Below are 27593 nucleotides of genomic sequence, written 5' to 3'. Positions count from 1 at the left end.
CTCCTTCAAAATACTGCTATTGGATCTTTTACATCCACTTGAGAGGGCAGGCTTAATTTAATATATCATCCAAAAGACAGCACCTCTGACAATGCAGCACTCCCTCAGTACTGTATTCGATTGTGGGTCTGGATTATGTTCTCACGCCATGAGAGGGTATACTAACTCACAAGAAGATCATCATTTAGTTCAGTGGATATGAATTTTTCCTGCTTGCTCAGGGAGGAGAATACCCAGCTACCCTGTACCAACTCTTAAATCACATGCAATGTGCAGAATGGAACAAGACACTGAGGAAGAGTAACATGTGGAGTGAGAAACCATTATCACAGCCGACATGATATTTATTAAAAAATTGAGCACACAACCCACATAATCGCTGCATTCTATGCTCACTTTATTCAACAGAAAATGTAATTAAATCAGAAATGGACAACTTCAAAAGCAAAAGTGAAGATGTGCTGTTAGGAATGTGGATCTTTACTCAAACAACAAAATTGTATACATTAATATGTTCTCTGTCATTCTCATTACCACTAAAAAGTTGATCATTGTGAGTCATTGGGAGTAAAATTCAGGTACACTCACTCTACTGAGTGCACATTAAGGCCAGAATAAAAATACCATTAAGCACCACATGTCCATCACGTTGGTGGTGGTTGAGTCCCGTCAGCTTTCTTCTGATATCAGCAGGTGGGACCATGCTTCAGATTTTCCTTTTTCTGTACATGGTGATTTTGAATCTCCTAAGTGCAGCACATTGAGGAATACCGGGACAGTAGGGATCCTACCGGAATATCCCATTAATCTGAATGAATGCATCTGGGGGCCAAGGTTCCCTTGCAAAGTGTGCAAACCTGTCTGCTTTTTCACCTATGCATTTGCCCCCAGGCAATTCAACATGCCCAGGGACATGGATCCAATAACAGGAGTCATGACTGCCATCAGGGGCTAGATTGCAAATGACAACCCAGTGATCATCATCACATCATTGTTGCTTTTGTGTGTTTGCTTGGTACTCAGGTAGCTTCACTTTCTATCTGCTGATCTGAATAGAAGTTACTAATCCCATTTCTATTTTTCCTTTCAACATATTTTTCTGCAATTCGTTACAGCAAACCGTGCTCCCACCCCTGATATCATTTTTAAAATCCAGCCATTTAGCATTTATTTTGCTATTTAACAGTTCAATACCTTATAGATGAGAGAATCTACATAGGTATCAGTATTATTCACCCCTTTAACCCTTTTAATCCCTGAGCATAATGTACCCAATAGTGATTACATTGCATTTTGTTATAAGGCATGCATTTTGACAGCAGTTTAACCAATTAGCATTAACCGTTTACAGACTGAATTGGTGTAATACTTAACATGGAATTAGTAACCCAGAGGCCTGGACTAATAATTTTGAGAACGTGAGTTCCAATTTCACCATGATACTCGAGAATCTGAATTCGGTTTAAAATTAAAATCTGGAAATTAAAAAGAATTTGGTGGCAGTAAAAGTGACCAGGAAGCTGTGGGACCAAACTGGTTCACTAATGGTCTTTAGAGAAGGTTTGACCCAGCCTGACCAATATGTGAACCCTGCACCACATCAGTGCAGTTTACTGTTATATGCGCACTAAAGTGGACTAGCAAAGGAAACTAGGGATGGGCAATAAATCCTGGCCTTACCAGTGAAACCCAGGAATGGAGAATTAATATTAAAAAAGATATTAAAGACTCTTAGAAATTCAGAAGGAATTTAAGAGCCTTAGCTCAGATTTGTCCTCACAGCAAAAAGCAGGATACACGTGCCCAGTAAATGTGGTTTCAAATGTATGCAAATGTGTCAGTGTGTCAGTGACCTGGAAAAATGACACAGTCCCTGCATCATAATCCAACTGAACTCGGACCCTGCTGGCGGAGTGTTTCAGTGGTAGGTGTACAAACTTTTTATTATGATAGGCTGACAAAGTACTAATGCAGAAATGCAAGCACCAGGCTTTTGTGGTTTTGCGAAGATCGGAATCGCAGCCCCTCTTTGGTATGCTCCCATATGCAATCCCTATTTCCCACCAGTTGCCACTGGTTTCCACGTCCCAGGAATGGCACCCCCAGAAGAAATTCTGGGCGCAGAGGACTTGAGAGCGGGTTTCAAACCTCATTGGGTTTCTTGGGTAGGGCTGTTCCCGATATCTGTGCATCACTGATCGCAGGTCATCAGACAGAATCAAGTGCCCGTTGGCAGTCTTTGGATCCAGGGTCAGCCATGGAAATTGCGCTGGAGAGGAAAGGAATGGGTTTCTCACATTAATGATTGACAGTGGCAGGGTAAGTTTGACAGCATTTTCAGATAAAGCGCCACAGAACCTCCCACACTGTATTCTAGACACGTCGCGTGGATATCCACCAAGCAGAATCCATGGGGCTGAATTTTGCCGTCGGTGAGTGGGGGGCCTGCTCGCCGACATGTAAAATGATGCCCGGTGAAGTCAGGCGGAACCCCCGACATCACCGCGCCCCATTTAAATTTTCAGGAAGGTTGGGGGGGAGGGGGCGCCCACAGTAAAATCAGCTGCGCACCCGCCGACCTGTCAACGGCCTCAATTGGCCATTGACAGGATCATTGAAACAATTAAAGGACCCGCCCGTCCAACCTTAAGGTTAGCTGGTCAGCCAGGAGCCCCAGCGGGGAATAGAGGAAACATGAAACCTCATCCACTGGCGGGATGAGGCTTCGTGTAGGGTTTTAAACAGTTTAATAAAGTTTTAGTGTAATTTATGAACATGTCCCATCTCATGTGACATTGTCACATGAGGGGGCCATATTTAGGCTTTTTTTCTTTTAATATTTTTAACATTTTTAAAAGTGTCAGCGATCTCCCTGAGGCTGCACTTAGCCTCAGGGAGATGTGCGCTCTTTCATGCGCATGCGCTTCCTGGCAGACGTCACACTGGCCTTCATTAGCCCGCCCAGGTAAAATGGCGGCGGGGCCCACATCTCCGGCGGGGATCAGCTCCCCACCCACCTGACAGCCAAAAAATTCTGCCCATGGTGATTAGCGTCTGCGTTGCATTGCTGGACAGTCAGTGCAAACATTAATAATTAAGTTTATTCATACTTTGTCACAAATTGGAAAATTCAGATGAGCTTATTTTTAAATGTAAATGTAAAATAATTAATCAGGCCACTTTTATCATTTTTCAAAGGGGCCCCAAATAGTGCATCTTCGCTCAAGTTATTTGGAGGAGGAAGAAAAGAATGAGGAGGAACAACAAAAGGGGGAGAGGTCAGTCAGGCTGCACAGAAAGAATCTGCCTGAAACCCACAGGAGCCTGTCATCCCCTACAACAACACCCTGTTTATATACTGTTGCTATTGCTGCAAGACTACCTTCATTCAATGGAGCCATCATTATTGGAATATGAGCTCCGACAAAGAAACATGAGGAGTTTTCTTCACTTGTTATTTTGCTGAAGAAAGAATAATTGCAATCATATGATACTTTTCAAGGCTTCTCAAATACTCAAAGAATTTCTGGGTCAGTGAGGTACGTTTGAAGCCTAGGCACGAGAAACGCTGCAGTCAACATGTATACAGAAAAGACCTTGAGGGTCAAGTGTTAGCCAAAGAATGTAGGGAGCACCCCTTGCTCTTTTTCAAGTAAGGCTGAGAAATGATGAACAGCTTTTACACTTTCAGAAGTCCACTTCTATAGGCTAAGTCAACCATGCACTTGTACTTGCATTAAACGTTTGGGCTGCACCTTAGGGCAAGTGGCCACCTGTTATAGAGCTTCCTCCCTTCCAAAAAATTCCACCAATGTTGCTAAGATGTTGTCAATTAGGTGAGTTCACAGCCAATTAGACTTATTTTTGTTTTACCACGGGAGATAAAAAATTGTCTTGGGCAAGAGCTTAATTTTAGATCAGTTAGGCTGGATTCTTAACCAAAGATGCTCGGTTGTTTGCAAGTCTCCCTCCAAACTCTTGACTTATTGTCAGCTAATTGGTTAACGTGTTGACTCCTATCTGCTTGTTGCACAGTCTATCAGAACCGATAAGTGCAGGGCAAGGTCTCAAACTTAGCAATTTAGAGGGAGGGGAGAAAATATCAAGCATGAGAGTTTAAGCAGTTCATTATGCCACAGATTGTGACTTCAGAAGCATCCTTAAACTTTGCATTATTATATGGAATGTGGGCATAGGCAGTGAGTGCATTGAGCTCAGCTAATAATGGACAAATCAATTCTATTTTGTTTTGTTTAATTTGAAAGCGGGGTGGGGGGGTTGATTTTAAGTTTACGTAATTGTTTGACAAAGTGCTGCATAACAGATTACCAGCAATGTTGAGACACGGGGAATAAAAGGGTCAGTGGCAGCATGGATATGAAGCTGGCTGAGTGACAGGAATCAGAGAGTAGTGGTGAACGGTTGTTTCATGAACTGGAGGAAGGTATATGGTGGGGCTCCCCAGCTGTCAGTGTTAGGACCACTGCTTTAAAGGCAAGAGATTTTTTGGTATATATTAATGTTCTAGACTTGAGTGTACAGTGCACACTTTCACTCTTTGCAGATGGCACAAAACTTGGAAGAATTTTGAATTGTGAGGAGGGATATTAAGGCTTCAAGAGGACATTGCCAGCCTGATGGAATGGGTGGACACAAGACAGATGAAACTTAATGCAGAGAGGCGTGAAATGATACATTTCGGTAGGAGGAATGAGGAGAGGCAATAGAAAATAAAGGTCACAATTCTAAAGGGGAGCAGCGAAAGAGACCCTGGGAAGTTAAGTGCACAAACCATTGACGATGACAGGGCAGTTTGAGAAAATCATTCAAAAGGCATACGGGATCCTGGGTTTTATGCATAGGGGCATAGAGCACAAAAGCAAGGATGTTACAACAAATGTTTACAAAGCACTGGTTCAGCCTCAGTTGGGGTATTATGTCCAATTCCTGCGCCACATTTTAAGAAGGATGTGAAGGCTTCAGAGAGGATGCAGGAGAGTTTTTTTTTCCCTCTTTGTTCTTTCATGATGTGAGGGAGTCCCTGGCAAAGTCGGTATTTGTTGCCCATCCCAAATTACCCTTGCAGTGAACATTTCAGAGGACAGTTAAGAGTCAACCACGTTTGCAAGAATGATTCTGGGGATGAGTGGCTTCAGCTAAGTGGACAGATTGAAGCAGTCAGGGCTCTTCTCCTCAGAGAAGAACAGGTTGAGAGGAGATTTGATGGAGGCAGTCAAAGTCCTGAGGGGTCCAGAGAGAGTAAATGGAGTGACGCTGTTTCCAATGTTGGAATGTTGCAGATAGATTTAAGGTGGTCAGCAAAAGAAGCCATGGTGGCATGAGGAAAAATCTTTCCACGCAGTGAGTGGTTAGAATCTGGCAAGTGCTGCCTGAGAGTGTGGCGGATGCAGAAGATTCAACAATGGCACTCAAAAGGGAATTGAACAAGCACCTGAAGAGAAAAATTGGGTTATGGGAAAGAGCAGGAGAGCGGGACTAGCTGAAATGCTCTTGCAGAGAGCCAGCACTGACATGATGGGCTGAATGGCCTCCTTCTGTGTTGTAACCATTCTATGATTCCTATGATAAAGGCAGCTGGGAAAAGTTTTAGAAAGTAAATGGAACATCTTGGGGCAGGTTGAGTTTAAATGGACTTCTAAACAAACCATTATAGTTCAGCGAAAGCCTCTTCTCACCAACCCTGGCTGTGAAGCCTTGTTATTAACTTTGGAGAACAATCCAGGTGGTTAAAAACTTATTTTTAGCTATTTAATTAAACTGAAGCAATACTTGTTCCTGACAAGTACATTTCTTCTACATTTTAATTTTCTAACACTGTTACAGATCTTTATGTCTAATGATTCTCAAAATAAGGTTTAAAGTTTGCAAACAAGGAAAACCATTCTCTTGCTTCTAAATATGCTTAAAATCCTAACGCAGCCAGGGGCTTTGCTCCTTTGACCCCTACCTGAATGGGCCATTCAGCACCTCTGTTTCTGGGCGCCAGAGGCAGATTCCTGACACCTGGCAAGTTCTGGAGAAGCTATTTTTCAAAATGTAAATGTCATCTTTGGTGAAATTCTCTGGCATGTGTTTGATGTAAGTATTTAACTCTGTGGCTCCTTTACAAGCACAGGATTCTCATGCTGATAACTCTCATTGTTAATCTGCATCAGATATATAAACTGGGGCCGGTAAGATCTTCGACACAAGGAGCCAAGTGTAAGATCAGGGAGCACATTGGGTTCCCTAGATAAATGCAGAACCTAAGCTGAGAATCTCATCGGTGCTGCATATCGTCTTAGTGTGTGTGGCCGTTTCCAGGTATGAGTTTTAAATATACCCAAAAATTATATAGAAAATTGGTTCATAAACTAGCCAGACTAGCATTTACAAATCAAAAGCTTAGCAGAGAAAGGGCACATTAGAAAATTCAGACCATTTGTTGTGTTGGAGTTGGTGAGGATTTTGTATTGTGCAAACACAATTATTAACCACAGTTATGCGGAATTCTAACTATCTGAGACTTCAATCCACCCACACTGAACCTGTAGTCATTTCCCTTCATGTTTAAATCAGAATGATGGGTTAACCAATTCAACTTTCCTATTTCTCTAACAGAGTATTGCACATTATAATTTACAGGTTATAGAAATATTATGCACCTGACTGGCTGCCTAAACTACTTCAGTGAGTTTATTGCATCAGAACAGGGAGAGCTTTTAGAATCTGTTTCCCCATTCAATTAGATCTCCGCTGATTTGTATCTTAACTCCATCTATTCAGCTTCACCCTGTATCCCTTAAAAACCCTTACCTAACAAAAATCTGTCAATCTCAGTTTTAAGTTTACAGTTGGCCGCTAGCTTCAACAGGTTTTCGGGGACACAGTCCCAGATTCCCACTCCCCTTTGTGTGACGAAGTGCTCCCTCCCTGAATGGTTTGGCTCTAATTTTAAAGTTATCCCACCAGGATAAATATTTTTTCTACCCCATCAACCCCTTTACTCATCATAAGCACGTCAATTAGATCACCCCTTAACCTTCCTTTTTTTTCAAGGGAATACAAGCTTAGTATTTTAGTCTAATTTAACTCTTTCAGCTCTGGTATTATTGTGAAGATGAAGAGGGCTGGACAAGATATCAATGTGGTCTCAAATTTATTCCACTGGAACAGTTTTCAATTAATGTTCTGCTTGCATCACCAAGCATCACTGCACTAAGAGCTAATCACCGCAGTTAAAGGGATGCTTCATGCTTTATTAATCTTTCAGTATGTTTTCAGAGGGTCCCCCAGATCGTTAAACAAAATGCAGAACTTTGACTGTGTTGACTGGATCTTAAATGTGACCAGTTAACAATTGTATTTAAGCATCCCTACGCAATTGTTTTTTTTTGTCAGCCTGCTGTGTCCACATTCTGGAGTAAGTGCATTTACCAAACAGTGAGATCTGAAACAGTTTGTGTAATGTGCACCCACCTGAATTGGGAAAAAATGTGCCTCACTGTAAAGATAAGAGTTAGTAAAGGAGAATCTTTCCTTCCCCACATGACCTTCTTTCAGTAATGTAAACATACCTTTTGATTCTCTTAATGATCTTTTCAATACATAAGCTTTCGGGTTGCCAACCCATGGACTGGCTGCAACCACCTTTCGTGCTAACATTGGTCTTGTAGAGAACTTGGATCTGGTTTCTATTAGGCGACAGTTCTTGATGACAGCTGTCAGTGCAAACAAGGAATAGAACAAGAGAATTCAGATTAACAGAGTGTAAGGGGGCTGCGAGGAGGTCATGTGGTGCAGTGGTAGTGGGCCTCCCTCTGGGCCAGATACTAACCAGATTCAAGTCCTACTTCAGAACTTGATGGTCGTGGAAGGTGCATTCATAACGTGGCCGAATAGGTTGAGTATCAGCCTGTAAACTCTTCCAATATTCCTGATGGCAGGCGGTAAGAGCAGGAGAGATACCTTGTCAGCTATACTGCAGAAAGCAACAGCAAACCACTGCAGTATATTGCCAAATATTAGCATGAACCAGCCCAATGGAAGTCCATGGTTACCAATGCCCTCTTAGGACATGACACCTGGAGGAGATGAGGGATTTGAGCCAGTGACAGAGTGTGTGCAATGGACAGTGGCAGCAGTGTGGATAAAAAAGTGACATTGAAGGTGTGTGAACTACAGACAGAAAAGCAGACAATTTGGGGACAACAGACTGTGACAGAGACAATGTAAGTACAACAAGCAGAGACACAGACAGTGAGGGAAGAACAGACAGTGTGTAGACAACAGACTATGATACAGACAGTATGGGGACAACAGACAGTGTGGGGACAACAGACCATGACACAGACAGTGTGGGGACAACAGACAGTGACACAGACAGTGTGGGGACAACAGACAGTGACACAGACAGGGTTGGGACAACAGACTGTGACACAGACAGTGTGGGGACAACAGACAGTGACACAGACAGTGTGGGAACAACAGACTGTGAAACAGACAGTGTGGGGACAACAGACAGTGACACAGACAGTGTGGGGACAACAGACCGTGACACAGACAGTGTGGGGACAACAGACAGTGACACAGACAGTGTGGGGACAACAGACCGTGACACAGACACTGTGGGGACAAGAGATGTGACACAGACAGTGTGAGTACAATGGTCAAGAAACTGAACTCTCAAATCCCTGGCATGTGACCTCACTTGCCCCTCTATTTTATTATTATTAGTTCACCTTGTGTGCAAGTTTTCCCTTTACCCACCTGAGACGTTCTCCCGAAATTGAGCATAACCTTGTGGTTCTGCAGTGGAGTCTTTTACAACGGAGGTTTCACGTTCATTTTTCCCTTTCAAGTTATTGCCCATGGAAGATGCCACAAGATGTTTTTTTTTAAAAAAAAAGCACAAACATTTGAAATAATAATGCATACACTGGGCTGCAAAACCAGGGTCCACCTTCCTGCACTGAGGACTTCCTGTTGAGCCTTAGCTGAGGGCAAAAGAGACGATGCAGCTTTGCAACATGTGTTTTATAAATGAATGTGCTTGAGAGCACTTTATGTGGAATCCAGGACCCAGTCCACAGAAACAACATCATCAATTTATCACTTGACTTGCAGGTGGGGGAAAGTCTGCCAGCGCTCAGTGCTGGCAGTGGTTAAAGGTTATGGCATGAACTCACATCACAAAGAAATGGTTAAATGCTAGAAACGTGTCAGCAACATGTAACTGCAAGTTCCCCGCTGAACCATACAGTAACCTTAGACACCGAATACAGTTTATGATCCTGTTAATAAACAAAGCCTGGCTCATGCTGAGATCTAGCGAGAATGAGAAACTTAAAGAAATTAATACAAGTAAAGAAATAGTAGTGAAGAAATTAGCATGACTAAGTGTTGCTGAAAAAAGATATTTTATCAAATCTTTTTGTCTGGCACTATCAGGACAGTTGCAAGGATACCAATGTCAAGGGAACAGGAACTGGTGTATTCTCCATGGCAATGCCTGTACCAATCAGTGTCTGCTTGCCAACCAATCAGCATTCTCTCCTCAGAGAGTAAAAAGTTGTTGCTTCCCCTGACATTGGTATTCTTGGGATTGTCCTGATGAGTGCAAGGTGAAAAGCTTCGAGAAAATGTCTTTTTTTCAGCAATGCTCAACTTCTGTACTACAAGATGACGTTTAATATGACTAAGTTGTGACAAATCGTCTGGACCTGACAGCCTGTATGAAAGGGTTTTAAAAGAGGGAGATGCAGAGGCAGTGGTTTGGACCTCCAGAATTCCCCAGATTCTGTAACAGTCCACAATGCAAGGTAGCAAACATAGCCCCGCTGTTTAAGAAAGGAGGAAGAGGGAAAATGGAGAACCAAAGGCCATGTTAGCCTGACATCAGTGGTGGGCAACATTCTGGAATCTATTATTAAAGACATGGTAATTGGACAGTTAGAAAATCATAATATGATGAAGCACAGCCAATGTCTGGAATCTTCGGGTCAGCGAGCGGGAGTGGGACCCGGTCTCCGATGCGTAAAATGAACGTGTGGTGACATCAGATGTGCGTCCTGACATCATCGCACATCATTCAGGTCTTCAGTTCAGCGGGCACACATCGGAGTCAGCTGCACACCCGCCGAACTGTCAAAGGCCTGTTATGGCCACTTAAATATCAATTGAAATAATTAACTGAGCTGCCCATCCAACTTTAAGGTTGGCGGGGGGCAGGCGAAGAGTCCAGGCAGCCTTTGCATTTATCGTGAAACCTCATCCGCGGGCGGGATGAGGTTTCAGGAAAGTTTTTAAACTTTAATAAAGATTTTTACTAAGATTCGTAGACATGTACTGAGATGAGGAGAAATTTCTTCACCCAGAGAGAGGTGAGCCTGTGGAATTCGCTACCACGGAAAGTAGTTGGGGCCAAAACATTGTATGTTTTCAAGAAGGAGTTAGATATAGCTCTTGGGGCGAAAGGGATCACAAGATATGGGGAGAAAGCGGGAGCAGGATATTGGGTTAGCTGATCAGCCATGATCATAATGAATGGCAGAACAGGCTCGAAGGGCCGAATGGCCTACTCCTGCTCCTAGTTTCTATGTTTCCATGTCCCGGCTCATGTGAAACTGTCAGATGAGGGTACCCCTTAAAAATTTTTTTTTTTCCTTTTTTTAAATTATTAAAAATCAAACTAATCTTCCTGAGGCAGCTCTGAGCCTTAGGGAGATTTCTGAAACTCTTTCACACGCATGCGTGAAGGAGCGCAGGCTCTGACTCAGGCAAACCTCCTACCCCCCTCCCCCCCACCCCACCCCCACCCCACCGCCCCCCGCCCCCCCACCCCCCCAAACCTGCACAGGGAACGCTCAGCACTTCCGGGTGAGCATCATGCTGGGAGGGCCTTAATTGGCCCGTCCATGTAAAATGGCAGCGCCCAGCCAATCGTGGGCGGCGATCAGCTGTGCGTCTGCCCGCGCCTGCTCCTGCCCAACACCCCCCCACCCCCGAAAGGGGGAGAAAATTCTCCCCAGTGTTAATTTATGAAAGGGAAATCTCCGAATTTTTTGATAACCTAACTAGTAAGATAGATAAGAGATGGATAAGAGAACACCAGTGGATGCAATGTATGTGGATTTTCAAAATGCATTCGAATTGTTACAAAATAATTAGGACTCATCACAGATTGAGCACAGATTGTCAACTGGTTAATGAAAAGAAAACAGAGAGTAGGAAGAAAAGCGACATTTCCGGGTTACCAGTCTATGTGGCAAGGTACCACAAGGGTCGGTACTCAGGTCTCAGGTATTTACAATCTATATTCATGATTTAGATGAGAGGACTGAGTGTAACATATCCAGATCATACAGAGTCAGGTGGGAAATTAAGCAATGAGGAAGAGGCAAAGAAGCTGAGGGGGGACAGGCAGAAAATGCTGGAAAAACTCAGCAGGTCTGGCAGCATCTATGGAGAGAGAAACAGAGTTAATGTTTTGAGTCCAATATCACTCTTCTTCAGAATTTTGCTTTTATTTGAGGGATATAGACAGGTTGGGTGAATGGGAAGGAATATACAGGCATAATACAATATGGTGAAGTATGAAGTTATCCCGCTAAAAAGCAGAATGTTTCTTGAATGGGAGACAGACTGGAAAATGTTTGGATTCCGCAGGACCAGAGTTTCCGTGTACATGATTCACAGAAAGTTAATATGCAGGCACAGCAAGCTTCCACCACCTTAAACATTCACTCCCTGCACCACTTAGCAGCAGTGTGTACCATCTACAAGATGCACTGTAGTAACTCACCAAGGGTCCTTTGACAGCACCTTCCAAACTAACAACCTCGACCACCTAGAAGGACAAAGGCACCAGATGCATGGGAACACCATCGCCCACAAGTTGTCCTTCAAGCTACACATCATTCTGACTTGGAAACATATCACCGTTCCTTCACTGTCGCTGGGTCAACATCCTGGGAAGCCCTTCCCAGCACCACAGTGTTTGTACCTACATCAAGTGCACTGCAGTGGTTCAAGAAGATGGCTCACCAGCACATTCTCAAGGGCAATATGGAATGGACAACAAATGCTGGTGAGGTGAGAGTGATTGCCCTTGACATCAAGGCCGCAATTGACTGAGTGTGGGTCAAGGAGTGCTAGCAAAACTGGAGCCAATGGGAATCAGAGGGAAAACTCAGAGGAAGATGGTTGTGGTTGTTGGAGGTCAGTCATCTCAGCTCCAGGACATCACTGCAGGAGTTCCTCAGGGTAGTGTCCTTGGCCCAACCATTTTCAGCTGCTTCATCAATGACCTTCCTTCCATCAAAAGGTCAGAAGTGGGGATGTTCGCTGATGATTGCACAATGTTCAGCACCATTCGCAACTCCTCAGATACTGAAGCAGTCCATGTCCAAATGCAACAGGACCTGAACAATATCCAGGCTTGGGCTGACAAGTGGCAAGTAACATTCATGCCAAACAAATGCCAGGCAATAACCATCTCCAACAAGAGAGGATCTAATCATCATCCTTTGACATTCAATGGTATTACCGTTGCTGAATACCCCACCATCAATAACCTGGGGGTTACCATTGACCAGAAACTGAACCACACCAGCCATATAAATACTGTGGCTACAAGACCAGGTCAGAGACTAGGAATCCTGCAGTGAGTAACTCACCTCTTGACTCCCCAAAGCCTATCCATGATCTACAAGGAACAATTCAGGGGTGTGATGGAATACTCTCCCCTTGCCTGGATGAGTGCAGCTCTAACACTCCAAAGGTTTGACACCATCCAGGACAAGGCCATCTGCTTGATTCTCACACTATCCACAAACATTAATTCCCTCCACCAGCAACACACTGTAGCAGCATTGTATACCATCTTCAAGATGCACTGCAGGGATTCACCAAGGCACCAGCACCTTCCAAGCTCATGATCTCTACCACCTTGAAGGACAAGGGGAGCAGATAGATGGGAACACCACCACCTAGAAGTTCCCCTCCAAGCCACCCAACATTCTGACTTTGAAATATATCACCATTCCTTCACTGTCGCTGGGTCAAAATCCTGGAACTCCCTTCCTAACAGCACTGTGGGTATACCTACACCACATGGACTGCAGCCGTTCAAGAAGGCAGCTCACCAGCATCAGAAAAGTTGTGGCACAGAAAGAGGCCACTCAGCGTCTGCACCGGCCAGAAAACTCTGGATATGTTCTTGTTCTTGTTCTCCATTGTGTTATTTAGTTAATGCAAATGTACTTTTTATTTAGTTTAGTGTATTAGTTGCCTGTTAATTAATGTTTGATCGATGTTGTTTTTAATTTGTTTTCTACAATAAAAATCTTAAAACATGAAATCTTGCCCTTTGATTCTTTCTATCAGTCACTGGGAAATTCACCTCTCTTAAAAAGCAGTCTTGATGATAGCTTTCCCTAAAGGGCATTAGTAAATCAGATGGGTTTTCACAACAATTGGCAATGGTTTCAAAGTCATCATCAGACTTTTCATTGAATTCAAATTTCACCATGGATGGGATTCAAACCCAGATCCCCAGAGCATTCTCTGGAACACTAGTCCAGTGGCAATGCCACAATGCCACCATCTCCCCTTGCTGGGTAATGGACTGAAGGTAATGAGGACAGGGATGGACTGAGACGACCAATTGAGACAATAAACCTGATACAATCATTTCTATACCAGTGTGGCCATGAGTAGGGAGGGTAGGATATTCAAGTGTGTGGACACCAGCAGGAGCAGGATAAATAGTGACAATACGAGGGTGATCGAATGTTGATTTATTCATGATCATTGGGGATCGTGGTACATTTATTAAGGAGATTGAATGCATTCAGCAATGTCTATAACAAGGTAGATTGCATCAGGGGTGAGGAGTGGGTTTGATACGTGAAATGTACATTTCTCACTCCACTTATCATTATGTTCATCGCCCTGTGACTGTGTACCTCCTGTGCCCGACTCCGACACTCCAAAAGTTTGACACCATCCAGGACAAGGCCATCCGCTTGATTCTCACACTATCCACAAATATTAATTCCCTCCACCAGTGACACACAGCAGCAGCATTGTATACCATCTATATTCGAAAGTCTCCAAAACTGATACAATAAGTTTGCTGTCAATGCTTAATGTGAGAGTAATACCAGACTTTCTCACCTCTCTGAGTGAGGAGTGGGCTTGCTTGGTTGTTCTGTGCACGGGGCAGTCTCGATGGATCAGCTGGTCCATTCCTACTTGTTGATTTCATACATTCATGCATTCTTATCAATTCCTCTACGGCCAGGTAGTATTTTTTAGATTTCTCTGTCCTCTCTTTGAGAAGTTGAGATACGTTGGACAGGTTCAGGGTGAGCTCTGGAGTAATTAGATATGTGACTTCCTGAATCTCAATAACTCTGTAATGATGGAGAAAAACAGTACTTTAATCTGTGGGAGACTTCAGATAGAAATTCGAGTGTTAGCAAGTGATCACTGCAATGACTAAAGCTCCTCTTAAAATCGTCCAGCAAATCATCCTGAAAAGGTCAGAATCCAGGGATCTGCAGTTATCCCTCCAGCCAACAATGATCTCCACACACTCAGTGAGATCCTAGTTTGCTATTGTTTCAACTCCTTCAGGACTTTCAAAGCAATCTTCATTTCAGCACCGTCCCTCTGTACAAAATTCATCAGCAGTGAAACTGAATTTCAGCACCTCTCTGCAGGAATGCACCAAGTGCAGCTATATGGAAATAATAACATAGGAAACAGGAGCAGGAGTAGGCCATTTGGCCCCTCAAGCCTGCCCCGCCATTCAACAAGATCATGGCTGAACTGCCCCAGGCCTCAACTCCTCTTTCATGCCAGCTCCTCATAGCCCTCAACTCCCCGATATTTCAGAAATCTATCTACCTCTCCCTTAAATACTTTCAGTGATCTAGCCTTCCCAACTGTCTGGGGTACAAAATTCCAGGCATTCACTACCCTGTGAGAAAAGAAATTACTTCGCATCTCAGTTTTAAGTGAGTGTCCCCTTATTCTGTGGCAATTCTTTGAGGAGGTAACAAACAGGATAGATAAAGGGGAACCAGTAGATGTAACATATTTAGATTTCCAAAAGGCATTCGATAAGGTATCGCACATAAGGCTACTTAATAAGATAAGAGCCCATGGTGTTGGGGGTAGTATATTAGCATTCAGAGAGGCTTGGCTAACTAATGGAAGACAGGGAATTGGAATAAGGGGGACATTTTCAGAATGGCAACCTGTAACTAGTCGAGTGCCACAGGGAACGATGCTGGGGCCTCAATTACTTACAATATAAATTAATGACTTATATGAGGGAAGTGAATGTACTATCACCAAGCTTGTGGATGACACCAAAATAGTTGGGAAGGCAAGTGGTGAGCATGACATGAGGAGTTTACAGAGAAATATAGACAGGTTAAATGAGTGGCAAAAGCTTGGCAGATGGAATATAATGTGGGAAAATGTGAGGTTATGCACTTTGGCAGGAAGAATAGAGGAGCTGAATATTATTTAAATGGAGAAAGACTGAAGAAAGCTGCAGCACAGAGGGATTTGGGGGTCCTTGTGCATGAAACCCAAAAAGCTAACACACAAGTTCAACAGGTAATAGGGAAGGCAAATGGAATGTTGGCCTTTATTACAAAGGGAATGGAGGATAAAAATAGGGAAGTCTTGCTAAAACTATGCAAGACACTAGTTAGACCGTATCCAGAATACTGTGAACAGTTTTGGTCCCCTTATCTAAGGAAAGATATACTGGCATTGGAGGCAGTTCAGAGAAAGTTCATTCAGTTGATCCCGGGTATGGAGGGATTTTCTTATGAGGAGAGGTTGAGTAGGTTGGGCCTGTACTCATTGGAGTTTAGAAGAATGAGAGGCAACCTTATTGAAACATATAAGATTCTTAGGAGGCTTGACATGGTAGATGCTGAGAGGTTGTTTCCCCTTGTGGGAGAGTCTGGGACCAGAGATCATAATCTCAGAGTAAAGGGACGCTCCTTTAAAACAGAGATGAGGAGGAATTTCTTCTCTCAGAGGGTAGTCAATCTGTGGAGTTCTTTACCACAGAGGGCTGTAGAGGCTGGATCGTTCAGTATATTCAAGACCGAGATGGACAGATTTTTAATCAGTAAGGGAATCAAGGGTACAGTTGTAACAACACTTCCCTATTTTTAAACTCCAATCCCCTAGCTAAAAAGGCCAAAATTCCAATTGCCTTCTTAGTTACTTGCTGTACCTGCATGCTAACTTTTTGTATTTCATGCACAAGAACATCCAGATCCTTCTGTGCTGCACTTTTTTGGAGTCTCTCTCCACTTAAATTATACATTTTAAAATTTTATTTTTTTTCTTAAGTTTAAGTATTAAATAAGTAAGCACTGGATCAGCAGATATTTCCCACAAATAACTGTTGGAAATATGAAGCTATTGCCTTCAGTTTCGGCACAAACTGGATTCCTTAGCCACAATTCCATCCTTCCCCAAGGGAACTGTCAGAGAATGAGCCAGACTGTTAGCAACTTTGATGCTGTATTTGACCCAAGATCAGCAGTTATCCACACATCCACTCCATCAACAAGACCACCCAATCCACAACATCACCCAACTCTACCCTGCCTCAACTCATCTGCTATTGAAACCCTCATCCATGCCTTTGTTAGGACTCTTAGCTCGAGCATCATTCACACATCAACACTGTGCTCGCTGGCTTACATTAGCTCCTGGTCAGGCAACGTATTAATTTTATAATTCTTAGCCTTGTTTTGATATCCCTCCATGGTCCAATTCATCCCTATCTCAATAGCCTCCTCCATTCCTACAAGCCTTCGAGACCTCCAACTCCAGCCTCTTAAGCATTCCCAATTTCAAGCACTCTATTATTGGCAGCACTGTCTTCAGCTGACTAGGCTGTAGGCTCTGGTAATCTCTCCCTAAACCTCTCTGCCTCAAACTCTTTCTTTAAGGCACTCCTTAAAACCTACCTCTTTAACCAAGATTTTGATCATGTCTTAACATCTCCTTCTGCGGTTCGATGTTAAATGTTGTTTGTCAACGCTCCTGTGAAGCACCTTGGGATGTTGCACTACATTTAAAGGCATCATATAAGTCCAAGAGAAGGAGTAGCCTCTCACAAACCCCTATCAAGGGTTGAAATAATTTTTTTTCTTATCTCTCAATTCTATCATGATTCTATCACAGCTCAGTGCAACACCTCATTTATAAGATGGCACCTCTGGTAATGTAGCATTCTCTGAGTGTTGCACTAACGGGGTCAATCTACATGGTGTGATCAAAGAGTGGCTTCACTGAAAAAGCCTGGGAACATCCCTGAAGAAATCAAACATCTACTCAAGGGAATCAATCCCTGGCTTGCTGGCAAACATAGGGAAGGTTTATTCTGGAAGGCACCAAGAGCATTGAAAGACTTAGTTGGGAACATGCAGAGGTGAAGTCAAGGGGTCAAAGGGAGCACACAAACCTCCAAACACCCCATCTACCAACCCCTGCAAGCACCACCTGGCCCATATGCGGCAGAGTCTGCAGGCCGAGCAATGGACTTATCAGCCATTTCAGAACCCATCGAACTGGAGTGGAAGCAAGTCATCCTCAATCCTAAGGGTTTGCCTAAGGGCTAGGCTGACCAGCATTCCTCCTCTTGCCCTTCCCCCTTCCCCAGTGTGATGGAACACACAAATTTCTGAATCAGATGAGACATCATCAGCTGAGCCATATTGGAACGCCCTGAAGGAGTAATAAGGTGCTATCTGAACTGAAGCTCTTTGTTTACAAGTCACTGTAAGTTTCTCTTTTACATATGGCAGATAACGGGTTACTGAGAAGTGAAAGGGACAAGTGCAAAAGCTCACATCAGTCTCGTTTCCCTATAGACTGACTCCAGTGGTGATGCTCCAAATCAGCAAGTTGAGTTATATTATCGGGGGGTGGCTTACAGCATGGTGTCCCAAACTTTAATTCTTCTCCTAGATACTATTGAAGATTTCCAACAGTAGCGGAAATCAACCTACCTGGAAAGGAGCTCCTTAGAATTCTGCAAATAAGAAGAGAGGAGGTCAAAGCATTGAATTAACAAATCAACACATTGCCAAATGAAACAAAAGTGAATGCTAGTTAATGTAAAGAGTTGAGTGTCTGATGGCATTTAGAGTGAGTCACAGTCACTGAACAATGAGATAGTTCTCTACACGATATTCTGAGGTCAGGTGTGAGGCAGCAGCAACAATGTTGGGGACAGAAACAATGTGCTTATAATTACGCCTCAGCGCCGGCCTTATTCATCATTAAATCACAAGATGGTTATAGATATTCTCCCATATTAGCTCATTCATCCAAAAACACGCTAAAGTTACAGCATCCAATTGATCATGAAATGATGCAAAATTGTTTTTCCATGATCCCTCACTTCCTGAAGAACAATTTCATACCATTGGTCCTAAATATATCTATTATTTGCTTGAAATTTGGGTCCTTTGGATTTAAAGTAATTTGCGGGCCTTATCTTTTCCACAGAGTTTTGTAACTCCCTCTGCGCTGAAACATCTGTAAAGTCACAACCGCTATCCTCTAGTGGACATGTTGCATTATGTCCCCTCATTCTCCTCCACCTTGCTGCAGTCTGTGACGTAGGGGGAGAGTTTTCTCCCCCGTCAGGTGGGCCGGTCGGGAGCGGGCGCTGAGCCAATCACCGCCCGCAATCAGCTGCATGCCGCCATTTTACGTGGGCGGGCCCATTAAGACCCGCCCCAGCGTGGCGTGCACCCAGTCACACTCAGCGATACCTGTGGGGGCATGGGGATGAGGGAGAGTCGGGGACTGCGCTCTTTCGCACATGTAAAGATCATTTAGGCGTTTCCCCTCATGTCACATGAACTGGGATATGTTTATGAAATGTTCGAAAAATATTAATTTAATAGACCCTTCATGAAACCGCATCCCACCCGTGGATAAGGTTTCATGAAAAATGCGAAGGCCGCTTGGTCTCTTCACCTGCCCCCTTAAGGTTGGACAGGCAGCCCTGACTATTTGTTTAATTGGTTTGTAAGTGGCCTTAACAGGCCTTTGACAGTTCGGTGGGCACGCAGCCGACACCGGTGTCCGCCAGCCGAATGGAAGATCGGTGACGTAGGGACTGCACGTCATTTTACGTGTTGGTTTGCAGGACCCGCCCCCACACACTGACCAGAAAATGCTGGCCATAGTTTACCACACCATCGTCCTCCAACATTTCTTCATTCAGCATCTGCGATGGGCTTCATAGTAAGAGATCTTCATGGATGTTTTCTTTACCGTGCTTTCTCATCCAGGGCAAGTTGTTCCAACTCATGAACATCCTTAAATTATCAGGTAACATTTGCAAAGAATTGCAAAACGTTTTAACCACTTTAGTACTCCAGCAACCGCGAACGTGTTCCTGTTGAATGAAACTCATCCCAAGCTCTTCCCCATTCAGTTGTTCCTAGAGAATCTCCAACAGTGGCCTCTTTTCCCAACCTTACACTCTCACCTCCCAGAGGAGGTGATACCCCAGAGGTGCCATTCTTGTCCTCCTGCTTGTCATCATGTAAATACTGCCCTTTTTGATATCATTCACAGGCATGGGAGTCGGCTTTGTATGGTGCTGACACCACGGGTCTCCCTCTCTCACACTTCTCTCAGCCTCTCCACTCCCTCAGCACTGCACTGGCGTATCAGCCAAGATTTTTGTGCTCAAACCTTTGGAGTGGGGCTTGAACCACAACCTTTTGTTTGGAGCACTCTTTGGCTTGAGTCACAAATTCAACCCTAACTCCAAGACTTCAACACAAAAATCTATGCAAATGGTTTAAAGGGGGCCAATATACAAAAAAAAAGATTAACTTATACTCATTTGTACAGAGATCTGGAGAGACACCAGCAGGTTTGGGCACCATACCTCAGGAATGTTATACTGGCCTTGGAGTGGGACCAGCCAGCCTCCCCAACATGATACCCAGACTTCAAGGGTTAATTATGAGGGCTGGTTGCATAAACTTTGGCTTATATTCTCCTGTATACAGAAGATTGAGAAGATTTTCCTATCTGTTCAAGGTGTTTAAAATGTTAAGAAGATTTGATACGGTACACTTGGAGAAATTATTTCCTCTTGTGGTGAATGACAAGCTATTATCTAAGAATCTGAGCTAGGCCGTTCTGGAGGGAAATCTGGAAGTACTTTTTCACACGCGGGTAACAGAAATCAGGAACTATCACACTCAATATGCTTGCTAGGCCATTTCAGGCCCTGGGTCTGCAGGTGCATGTAAGGATAGCAGATTGTTTTTCTAATAGGTTTGTTCAACAATCTGGTATTTTCAATGAGCCAGAATCTTCGAGGAGTGATACTTAACACAAGTTGGAAGCTGCACGTTTCTCGCCTGATTATCCAGCCCGCGCCAAGTGAGAAACGCACAGCTCAGCAACTTTCTGTGCAGGACCAGCAGTATGGGGGAATGTGAAGCCACACACAGCACTAGCTGCTGTAAAGCAGGTGAGTTTAAAGGTCCCAGCAACTTTGAAAGGAGTGAAGGTAAGTGTGAAAGGTAAGTGGCTGAGGGGGTAGGGTGATCAGTTGGAGGGATGTTCAGCAGCGGTGGTCGAGAGTGTGGGGGCTAGTAGAGGACTGGTGGGTAGTCTGGGTGTAGGAATGGTTAGATCGTTGGGTTGGGTTATTAGGGGGAGTAGTCAGGGGGAGGTGGAGAGGTTGAGTGGTCGGGAATGGGCTGTGGTTGGGGGAGGTAGTCAGGGGACAGAAGGGTGGACAGTACCATAGTTACATAGCTACCCAGCAGGTAGAATTCATGTTAATCCTGTTAACTTTTCCTAGGTGTCTATTCTGGTAAGAGAGTTGGAACCATTCGAAGTTTTATCTTATTGATTCTTACATGGGATGTGGGCGTCTTTAGCAAGGCCAGCATTTGTTGCCCATCCCTAAATGCGCTTGAACTGAGTGGCTAGCTCAACCATTTCAGAGGACAGTTGAGAGTCAACCACATAGCTGTGGGTCTGGAGTTATATGTAGGCCAGACCAGACAATGATGCAGATTTCCTCCCCTAAATTACATTAGTGAACCAGATGGGATTTTACAACAGTCAACGATAGTTTCATGACCACCATTATTGAGACCAGCTTTCAATTCCAGACTTAATTAATCAAATTTAAATTCCACCAGCTGCCATGGTGGGATTTGAACCCATGTCCCCCCCAGAGGATTAGTTAGTTATCTGGATTGCTAGTCCAATGATGTTACCATTACATCACCATCTCCTCTGTTTAAGTTTCCGATTTGAATCAGGGTTTCGTAAAACAGATGCAAAGTAATTGCCCATCGGAAGTTTAAACTTCCCGGACAATTCCCGTTTCAATCCTTGCGTGGTTCTCCGGGAGCACCCCTGCGCATTTTCTGAGGTACCTCCAGGGTACAACCACCAGCCCCTTCTTGCTTCAGGTCCAGCCCGAAGAGATAAAACTGACTTAATTTTAACTGGTCATTTGTGACCATTCCTGTCTGAGGCATCAACGCCTCCATAAAAATAAGAACCTCAAAAATAATTCCTGCATGATGAAATGTTTGAGAGGTGTCCCAAGGACAAAACAATGTGTAAAATAAAGGGAGTTGCTTTCACTCAAATAATTGGGTTGACATTGATGATAGAGTGTCTCTGGGACTACACTAGATTAACATCAGTGACTTCGGGAATAGAGGCTGAAAGCAAAAGAGAAACAGAATTGGTGTACCTGAATGGAGTAGAGAGAGTCTCCTTGCATCAGATCCCGTGCTTCATTTTCTATTAATGTAATGTGCTCCATCACCTTGTTTAATGCATCTGAATAGTTCCAAATCTGTGAGAGCACCCGACGCTCCTCCTGATCGATGAGTTTCAGTACGTCCTTTTCATCTTCTTCCAACTGTTTGCTCGATTCAGAGAACTTCTTCGACAGGCTTCCTTTCAGCTCATTGACGAGTGTCTAAAAACCCAAGCCACACTCTTATGACAAACAGTTCAGACATAGGCGCTGTATAGGTATAGGGTAATATGTTTTGTACAAATTGCGGATCACATTTGGAAGAACAGATTGGCATATTGGCAACCTCATCAAGATGGGAATTCTGGGACAGGGATCTTAAAGCACAAAATGACAATGTTGTGATAGAGACAAGGTGAAGCTTTGTAGACCTGCACTGCCACCCACACATTATTGTGTCAGGCTTCAGGTGAAGACTGAACCCCCAAGAGGAAAGGCCTTACATTATTTGATACAAACCCCTGGGGTGTCTCACAGCCTTGTAACACGCTCCCACCTGCCTGCTGTTCCATGTCTAACAAACCATAACAACGACTTTTATTTATATTGGCTTTAATGTAATGAAACTTCCCCAGGCGCTTCACAGGAATAACATAAAATAAAACATGACACTGAGTCACACAAGGAGATTTTAGATCAGGTGACCAAAAGCTTGTTCAAAGAAAATGGTTTTGAGGATGGTCTTAAAGGAGGAAAGTGAGATAGAGAGACGGAGAGTTATAGGGAGGAAATTCCAGAGCTTGGGACCAAGGCAACGAAGGCACGGCTACCAATAATGGAGCAATTGTAATTGGGGATGCACAAGAGGCCAGAATTAAAGAAGCACAGATATCTCAGAGGCTTGTGGGTGGAGGAGGTAACAGAGATAGAGATGGGAAGATCATACAGGGATTTGAAAACAAGGATGAGAATTTTAAAGTCAAGACATTGCTTAACTGGGAGTCAACGTAGGTCAGTGAGTGCAGGGAAGCTAGAGGAATAGGACTTGCTGTGAATTATGACACGGGCAGCAGAATTTTGGATGACCTCAAGGTTATAGAGGGTAGAATCTGTGAAAGCAAACAAGAGAGCATTGGAATAAAGGACACTTAGTAGATTTATTGGACATTTGCTAATCTGTAACAGGACCAACCAGATTCCTAAGGAGTGTTTGTGAGATGGGTATTTACTCAGTATATCTCATTACACAATAGCTTCTACCTTTATTTCGGCTTCTGATTTCTCCAAGTCTTGCTGTTTAATGGAGTAATTCTGCTGAAGTCTCCAAAGGTTCTCAACTTCACTTTTCAATTCTTCCTGTGAAAATGATTGAAATATTTCAAATTAGAATTCTGAGCAGGAACTTAAAAGCAAAATGATTCAGTGCCAGTTGAGTGTTGGTACTAAGTGGCTCAGGAGATGGTCAGCTTCTAGTCGCTGACCAGAAATATTAAAGATAACTTCATGATCCCAGTGGAGAGAGACTCACTCCCATGGAGTGGGGAGGGCATTAAATTGAGGCCACAATGTTTTTACCCTATACCCAACCTGTGCCCTCTATGACTGCAGGACCCCCTGGGAGTGTGGGAATGTAGAACTATCCCAATTTACTTCTCAGCTGAGAGACTTTTACTGATTGAATGCCCTTTTTCCAATCACACCTTGGGCTGGTTTCTCGGCTGCATTTGAAATGGGTTCAAATTTTTGCAGGTGTAAGTGAAATTCATTTCTGTATTCAATCTGCAATCCCACAAAGGAGCCTTCTCTCTCCTCTCTGCTGGAAACATTTTTTTAAATGTTCTTCAAAAGGCAGTACACCATAGAACTGGCCCTGCAAACAATTGGCTGATTACCACTATTCCAATAGCGAGAGCAAACATGTAAACTTTCCCATGATTGATGATAGCCTCTTTTGCTAGACCGTGATCTCCTCCATTCTCATTGTGTTATGCATTAAAGACTGAAATAAGAAGAGTTTGCATTTATATATCACCCTTAGCTGAGTAAATCATCCCAAAGCAATTCACAAGAGTGCAATCAGATTAAAATTGACACCGAACCAAAGAATGAGGCATTATGACAGGTGATCAAAACATTGGTCAGAGGTAGGTCTGAAGGAGATACTTAAAGGAGGAGAGAGACAGAGAGAGAGAGAGAGAAGTGGGGTGGAGTGGCAGAGAGGTTTTGAACTTCTGGCTGGTTGGCAATGGTGGGGCACAGGAAGGGGAGAGGGTTATGTACAACAGACCAGAATTGGAGGAATGAAATTTTTAATATCTACATCCGGTTGATCCATAGCTAAACAAGGAGAAGCCAGGTTAACATTTCCAGCATTATGTTTCAAGATTTGCTTTAGATGATGTAACTCACTCTTAATCCCCCAGATACATTTACAGCATAAAATTATTTCTGCTTAAAACAATTGAAACAGCATTTGATCAAACCAGATAATTTCCTAGAGATAACCTGAGGTCTGGCATAAAAACAGAATAGGAATTTACCTTCATTTCAGCTTCTCTTTCATCTAGTCCCACCATTGTATGGGATTTATGTCTGCCTATTACTCCACATGAAGAACACACACAGACTTCGTCATCAGTACAGAAGAACTCAAGAATCTTCTGATGGTCTGGGCACTTTCTGTGATTAAGGTCAGTCACAGGGTCGACTAGTACATGATCATTAAAGATCTCTTTTGTCAAATGTGGCTTCAAATGCAAGGCACAAAAGGAGGTTTCACATTTCAGACAGGTCTTCGCAGCTGGTGACGGACTCTCGATGCAGTAATCACAGGTAACAGTGGGAATACCCCTCTCCAAATTGGGCTTGGGGTTGAATTTCTTGTGACACTGAGGGCAGCTGAACCCATCCTGATCAACTGCTTGGGTCCAAACATCCTCGATGCACTTGAGGCAGAAGCTGTGCTGGCACGGCAATGTGACAGGGTCTTTGTACACCTGGAGACACACAGCACAGTTTGACACCTCTTCTAAAGCTCTGGCCTCCATCCTCCTGAGCTCCCTGAATGAGAGGTTTCACATGGCACAATGAAGAGTATTAAGTAAGTGCAGGGCGTGAAACATTGCACAGAGGGATGGCAATTATTACTTTCAGTTTCAGCTCTCTCACTGCAGGTTAACCCTTTGCATTGAGCCATACCAGTTCAGCAACAAAGGTTCAAGTTCCCAATTTCACAGTTCAGAGCCAGAATGTTGTTAGTAAATATTCATTTGGATCCCTGTTTTTTTCATTCTGTTTTAGAATTTTCAGCTGTAGAAACTGTACCAAAAGTGACATTTAAGGAAGGAGTGCAGATTTTTTTAAAATGACTAGAATTCCTAATATTCAGTGACAAGTGGTCCATTTTGGATTTAGTGACCATCTCTAATCAGACCAGACAGGAACAATATTTTTTTTTAAAAATAAGGAGTTTAGGTTTAATGAAAAAAGGTGTTTATTTTTGTTTGGTGAGAGAGAGTAGAAGTGTAAAGAAATGCATTAAGATTTACACTTGTGTCTAGGGTTCAGTATGCAATTTAACTCATCCTTGACTCGTCCAATAAAAACCAATTCGATTAACGGTGATGAATCCCCATTTCAGCACCGGTAGGATTGCAGTACGGCATTGCTTGAAGTGCTATTTTATCCTGGTTAATCAAAAAAACATATAAAATTATAAACAGGACACAAAAGGAATATTTTATTTCACTGCTGCTGTGCCAGTAAGGAGAATATGATTCCCAATGTAATCATTTCAAAAGGAAAATCGATCTGATTGTTGACAACAGCTACACAAATTAGCTTGGTGCAATGGAATGAGATAAATTAGCTGATGCAATACCACAACCTTGGGTGGATTCTATTGATACCATACATAGGAATGGAGACGGAGAGGAATTTCTGTTTCAGCTCTCTCGCTGTGGGTTAACCCTTGACATCGTACCAGTTCAGCAACAAGGGTTCAAGTTCCCAATTTCACCGATCAGAGCCAGAACGTTGTTGGTAAATATTCATTAGGATCAGTGTTTTTCCTCACTCTGCTTTAGAATCTTCAACTGTAAAAACTGTGCCAAAAGTGACATTTCAGGATAGAGTAGAGATTTTTTAAAATGCCAAGAGCCAGCCAGCCCAAGGAGCTTGTCCCATAGTCATAGCGCAATTAGGCATCACAGTCTCACCCACCTTCCTCTCCTTTAACCACCCACCCACTCCACCCCATCCACAATGCTTCCCAACCACTGTCATCCATATAATCTCCTGGGAAAAGGGCCAAAGGAATTTTTTAGGCCAATTCAGGGTAGAAAGAACTCTGAAAATGTGTTCTTTCCAATCCTGAAGACAAGCAAAACAAGTTTCAAGAAACCACGCTGACCATGAGGCACTCCACCCAGCATTCCACTTGCATTATGTGCAGTCATATTCATTTCCTTCTAGAACTTGTCCAGCTGCTTTTAAATCAATAAAACCAAGGCTTGCATTTCTGTACCATCTCTCATGATGTGAGGGCACAGGCAGCTTTACAGCCAGTGAAATACATTTTTGAGATTTAGTTACTGTTGTGTAATGTAGGAAATGTGGCTGCCAATTGGCATACAGCTTGGTCCCACGAGCAGCAATGAAATAATGACAAGATTACGGGAGATAATTTGTTTGTGTAGTGCTGCATCTAGACTACATTGCTTCCTCAGGGGCTGGAAGTGTGGCGTTCTTCCATGATATTAATGAGGAATGATAAACAGGCCCGGTAAGAGGCTGCTGATGGTTTGTCCAGGGTGACCAACCATCCTCGGTGTTATGGGATCATCTTGTAATGGGGACGGGTGTCCCATGTCCCGTGTTGCTTGAGGCTGCGACGCTGCTTTTCCCGTACTTATGACGTTCAAGCTTTGCCCAACTGCTGGACGTACCTGTGTGTGCGCGTTGCGGTCTCCTCTTCAATCTCCTGTCCTGCAACCTCAAAAGCTCCAGCAAGCCCACCGGCTCTGACAGCCCCGGCAGCACCACCCCTCACCTGCCAAATGTCCACCTTGATGCCAAAGTGTTCTCTTAAATTTTTCACCAGTAGTTGGCCGCTCTGAGTTTGCCGAGGCCTGGGAGAATAGACTTAAGTCTCCGTAGAGGCTGCAAAGACTAAACTACAACCATGAAATTATCAAAAACAAAAAAAATTACAACTGTTCTGGTTTCTCTGTGATAAATAGTGAATTTTAAAATGTACCTTAAGCTTTGAGGTCAAGTTTAGCTCAGTTGGTGGCACTCTTGCCTTTATGGCAGAGTGTTGTGAGTTTAAGTCCCACTCTAGAGAATTGAGCACGTAACCCCATGGTACTAAAGGAGAAGAAAGTAAAGCTTTCATTTATTTAGTGCTTTTTACACCACTGGACTTATCAAAGTGCATTAAAGTGGATGTAGTGCTTTTTTGAAGTGCTGTCGCTGCGGTAACATCAGAAACATGTTAGACAATTTGTGCACAGCAAGCTCCAACCAACAGCAATGCAATAACACCCGAATGATGTTTTACTGTGATGTTTACTGAGGATTAAATATTGGTCAAAACACCAGGGATAACTCTCATGCTCTTCTTCAATATACTGTCACAGAATCTTTAACATTCACCTTAGCAAGCTGATGGGGCTTTGGTTTACCATTTCATGGAAAGGTGGCACCTCCAACAGTGCAGCGCTGGAGCATCAGCACTGATTGTTATGCTCCTGGATTGGGACTCGAGCCCAGAACTTTACAA

The 27593-nt window shown here is 43.5% G+C and overlaps 1 protein-coding gene across 2 annotated transcripts; it reads right to left on the bottom strand.

Annotated features, from left to right (window-relative positions):
* Positions 1–295: 295 nt before the first annotated feature.
* Positions 296–24915, bottom strand: LOC121290933 (E3 ubiquitin/ISG15 ligase TRIM25-like). Of its 2 annotated transcripts, none has more exons than XM_041211988.1 (7): positions 24352–24915; positions 23072–23167; positions 21878–22033; positions 18057–18079; positions 14179–14417; positions 7578–7721; positions 296–2269 (listed from the first exon to the last, which is right to left on the bottom strand). In XM_041211988.1, the coding sequence occupies exons 1-7, from the start codon at positions 24856–24858 to the stop codon at positions 1740–1742; spliced, it is 1695 nt and encodes a 564-aa protein (XP_041067922.1). In that variant the 5' UTR covers positions 24859–24915; the 3' UTR covers positions 296–1739. The 2 variants fall into 2 exon arrangements, with proteins under 2 accessions (XP_041067922.1, XP_041067921.1); XM_041211987.1 differs by having other exon boundaries at positions 21803–22033; positions 24352–24913.
* Positions 24916–27593: the final 2678 nt, after the last annotated feature.

The sequence above is a fragment of the Carcharodon carcharias genome, chromosome 18 (assembly GCF_017639515.1).
Source record: "Carcharodon carcharias isolate sCarCar2 chromosome 18, sCarCar2.pri, whole genome shotgun sequence".
Lineage (NCBI taxonomy): Eukaryota > Metazoa > Chordata > Chondrichthyes > Lamniformes > Lamnidae > Carcharodon > Carcharodon carcharias.
Note: the sequence above shows the minus strand (reverse complement) of the source record. Positions and strands in the feature narration are given on the sequence as shown.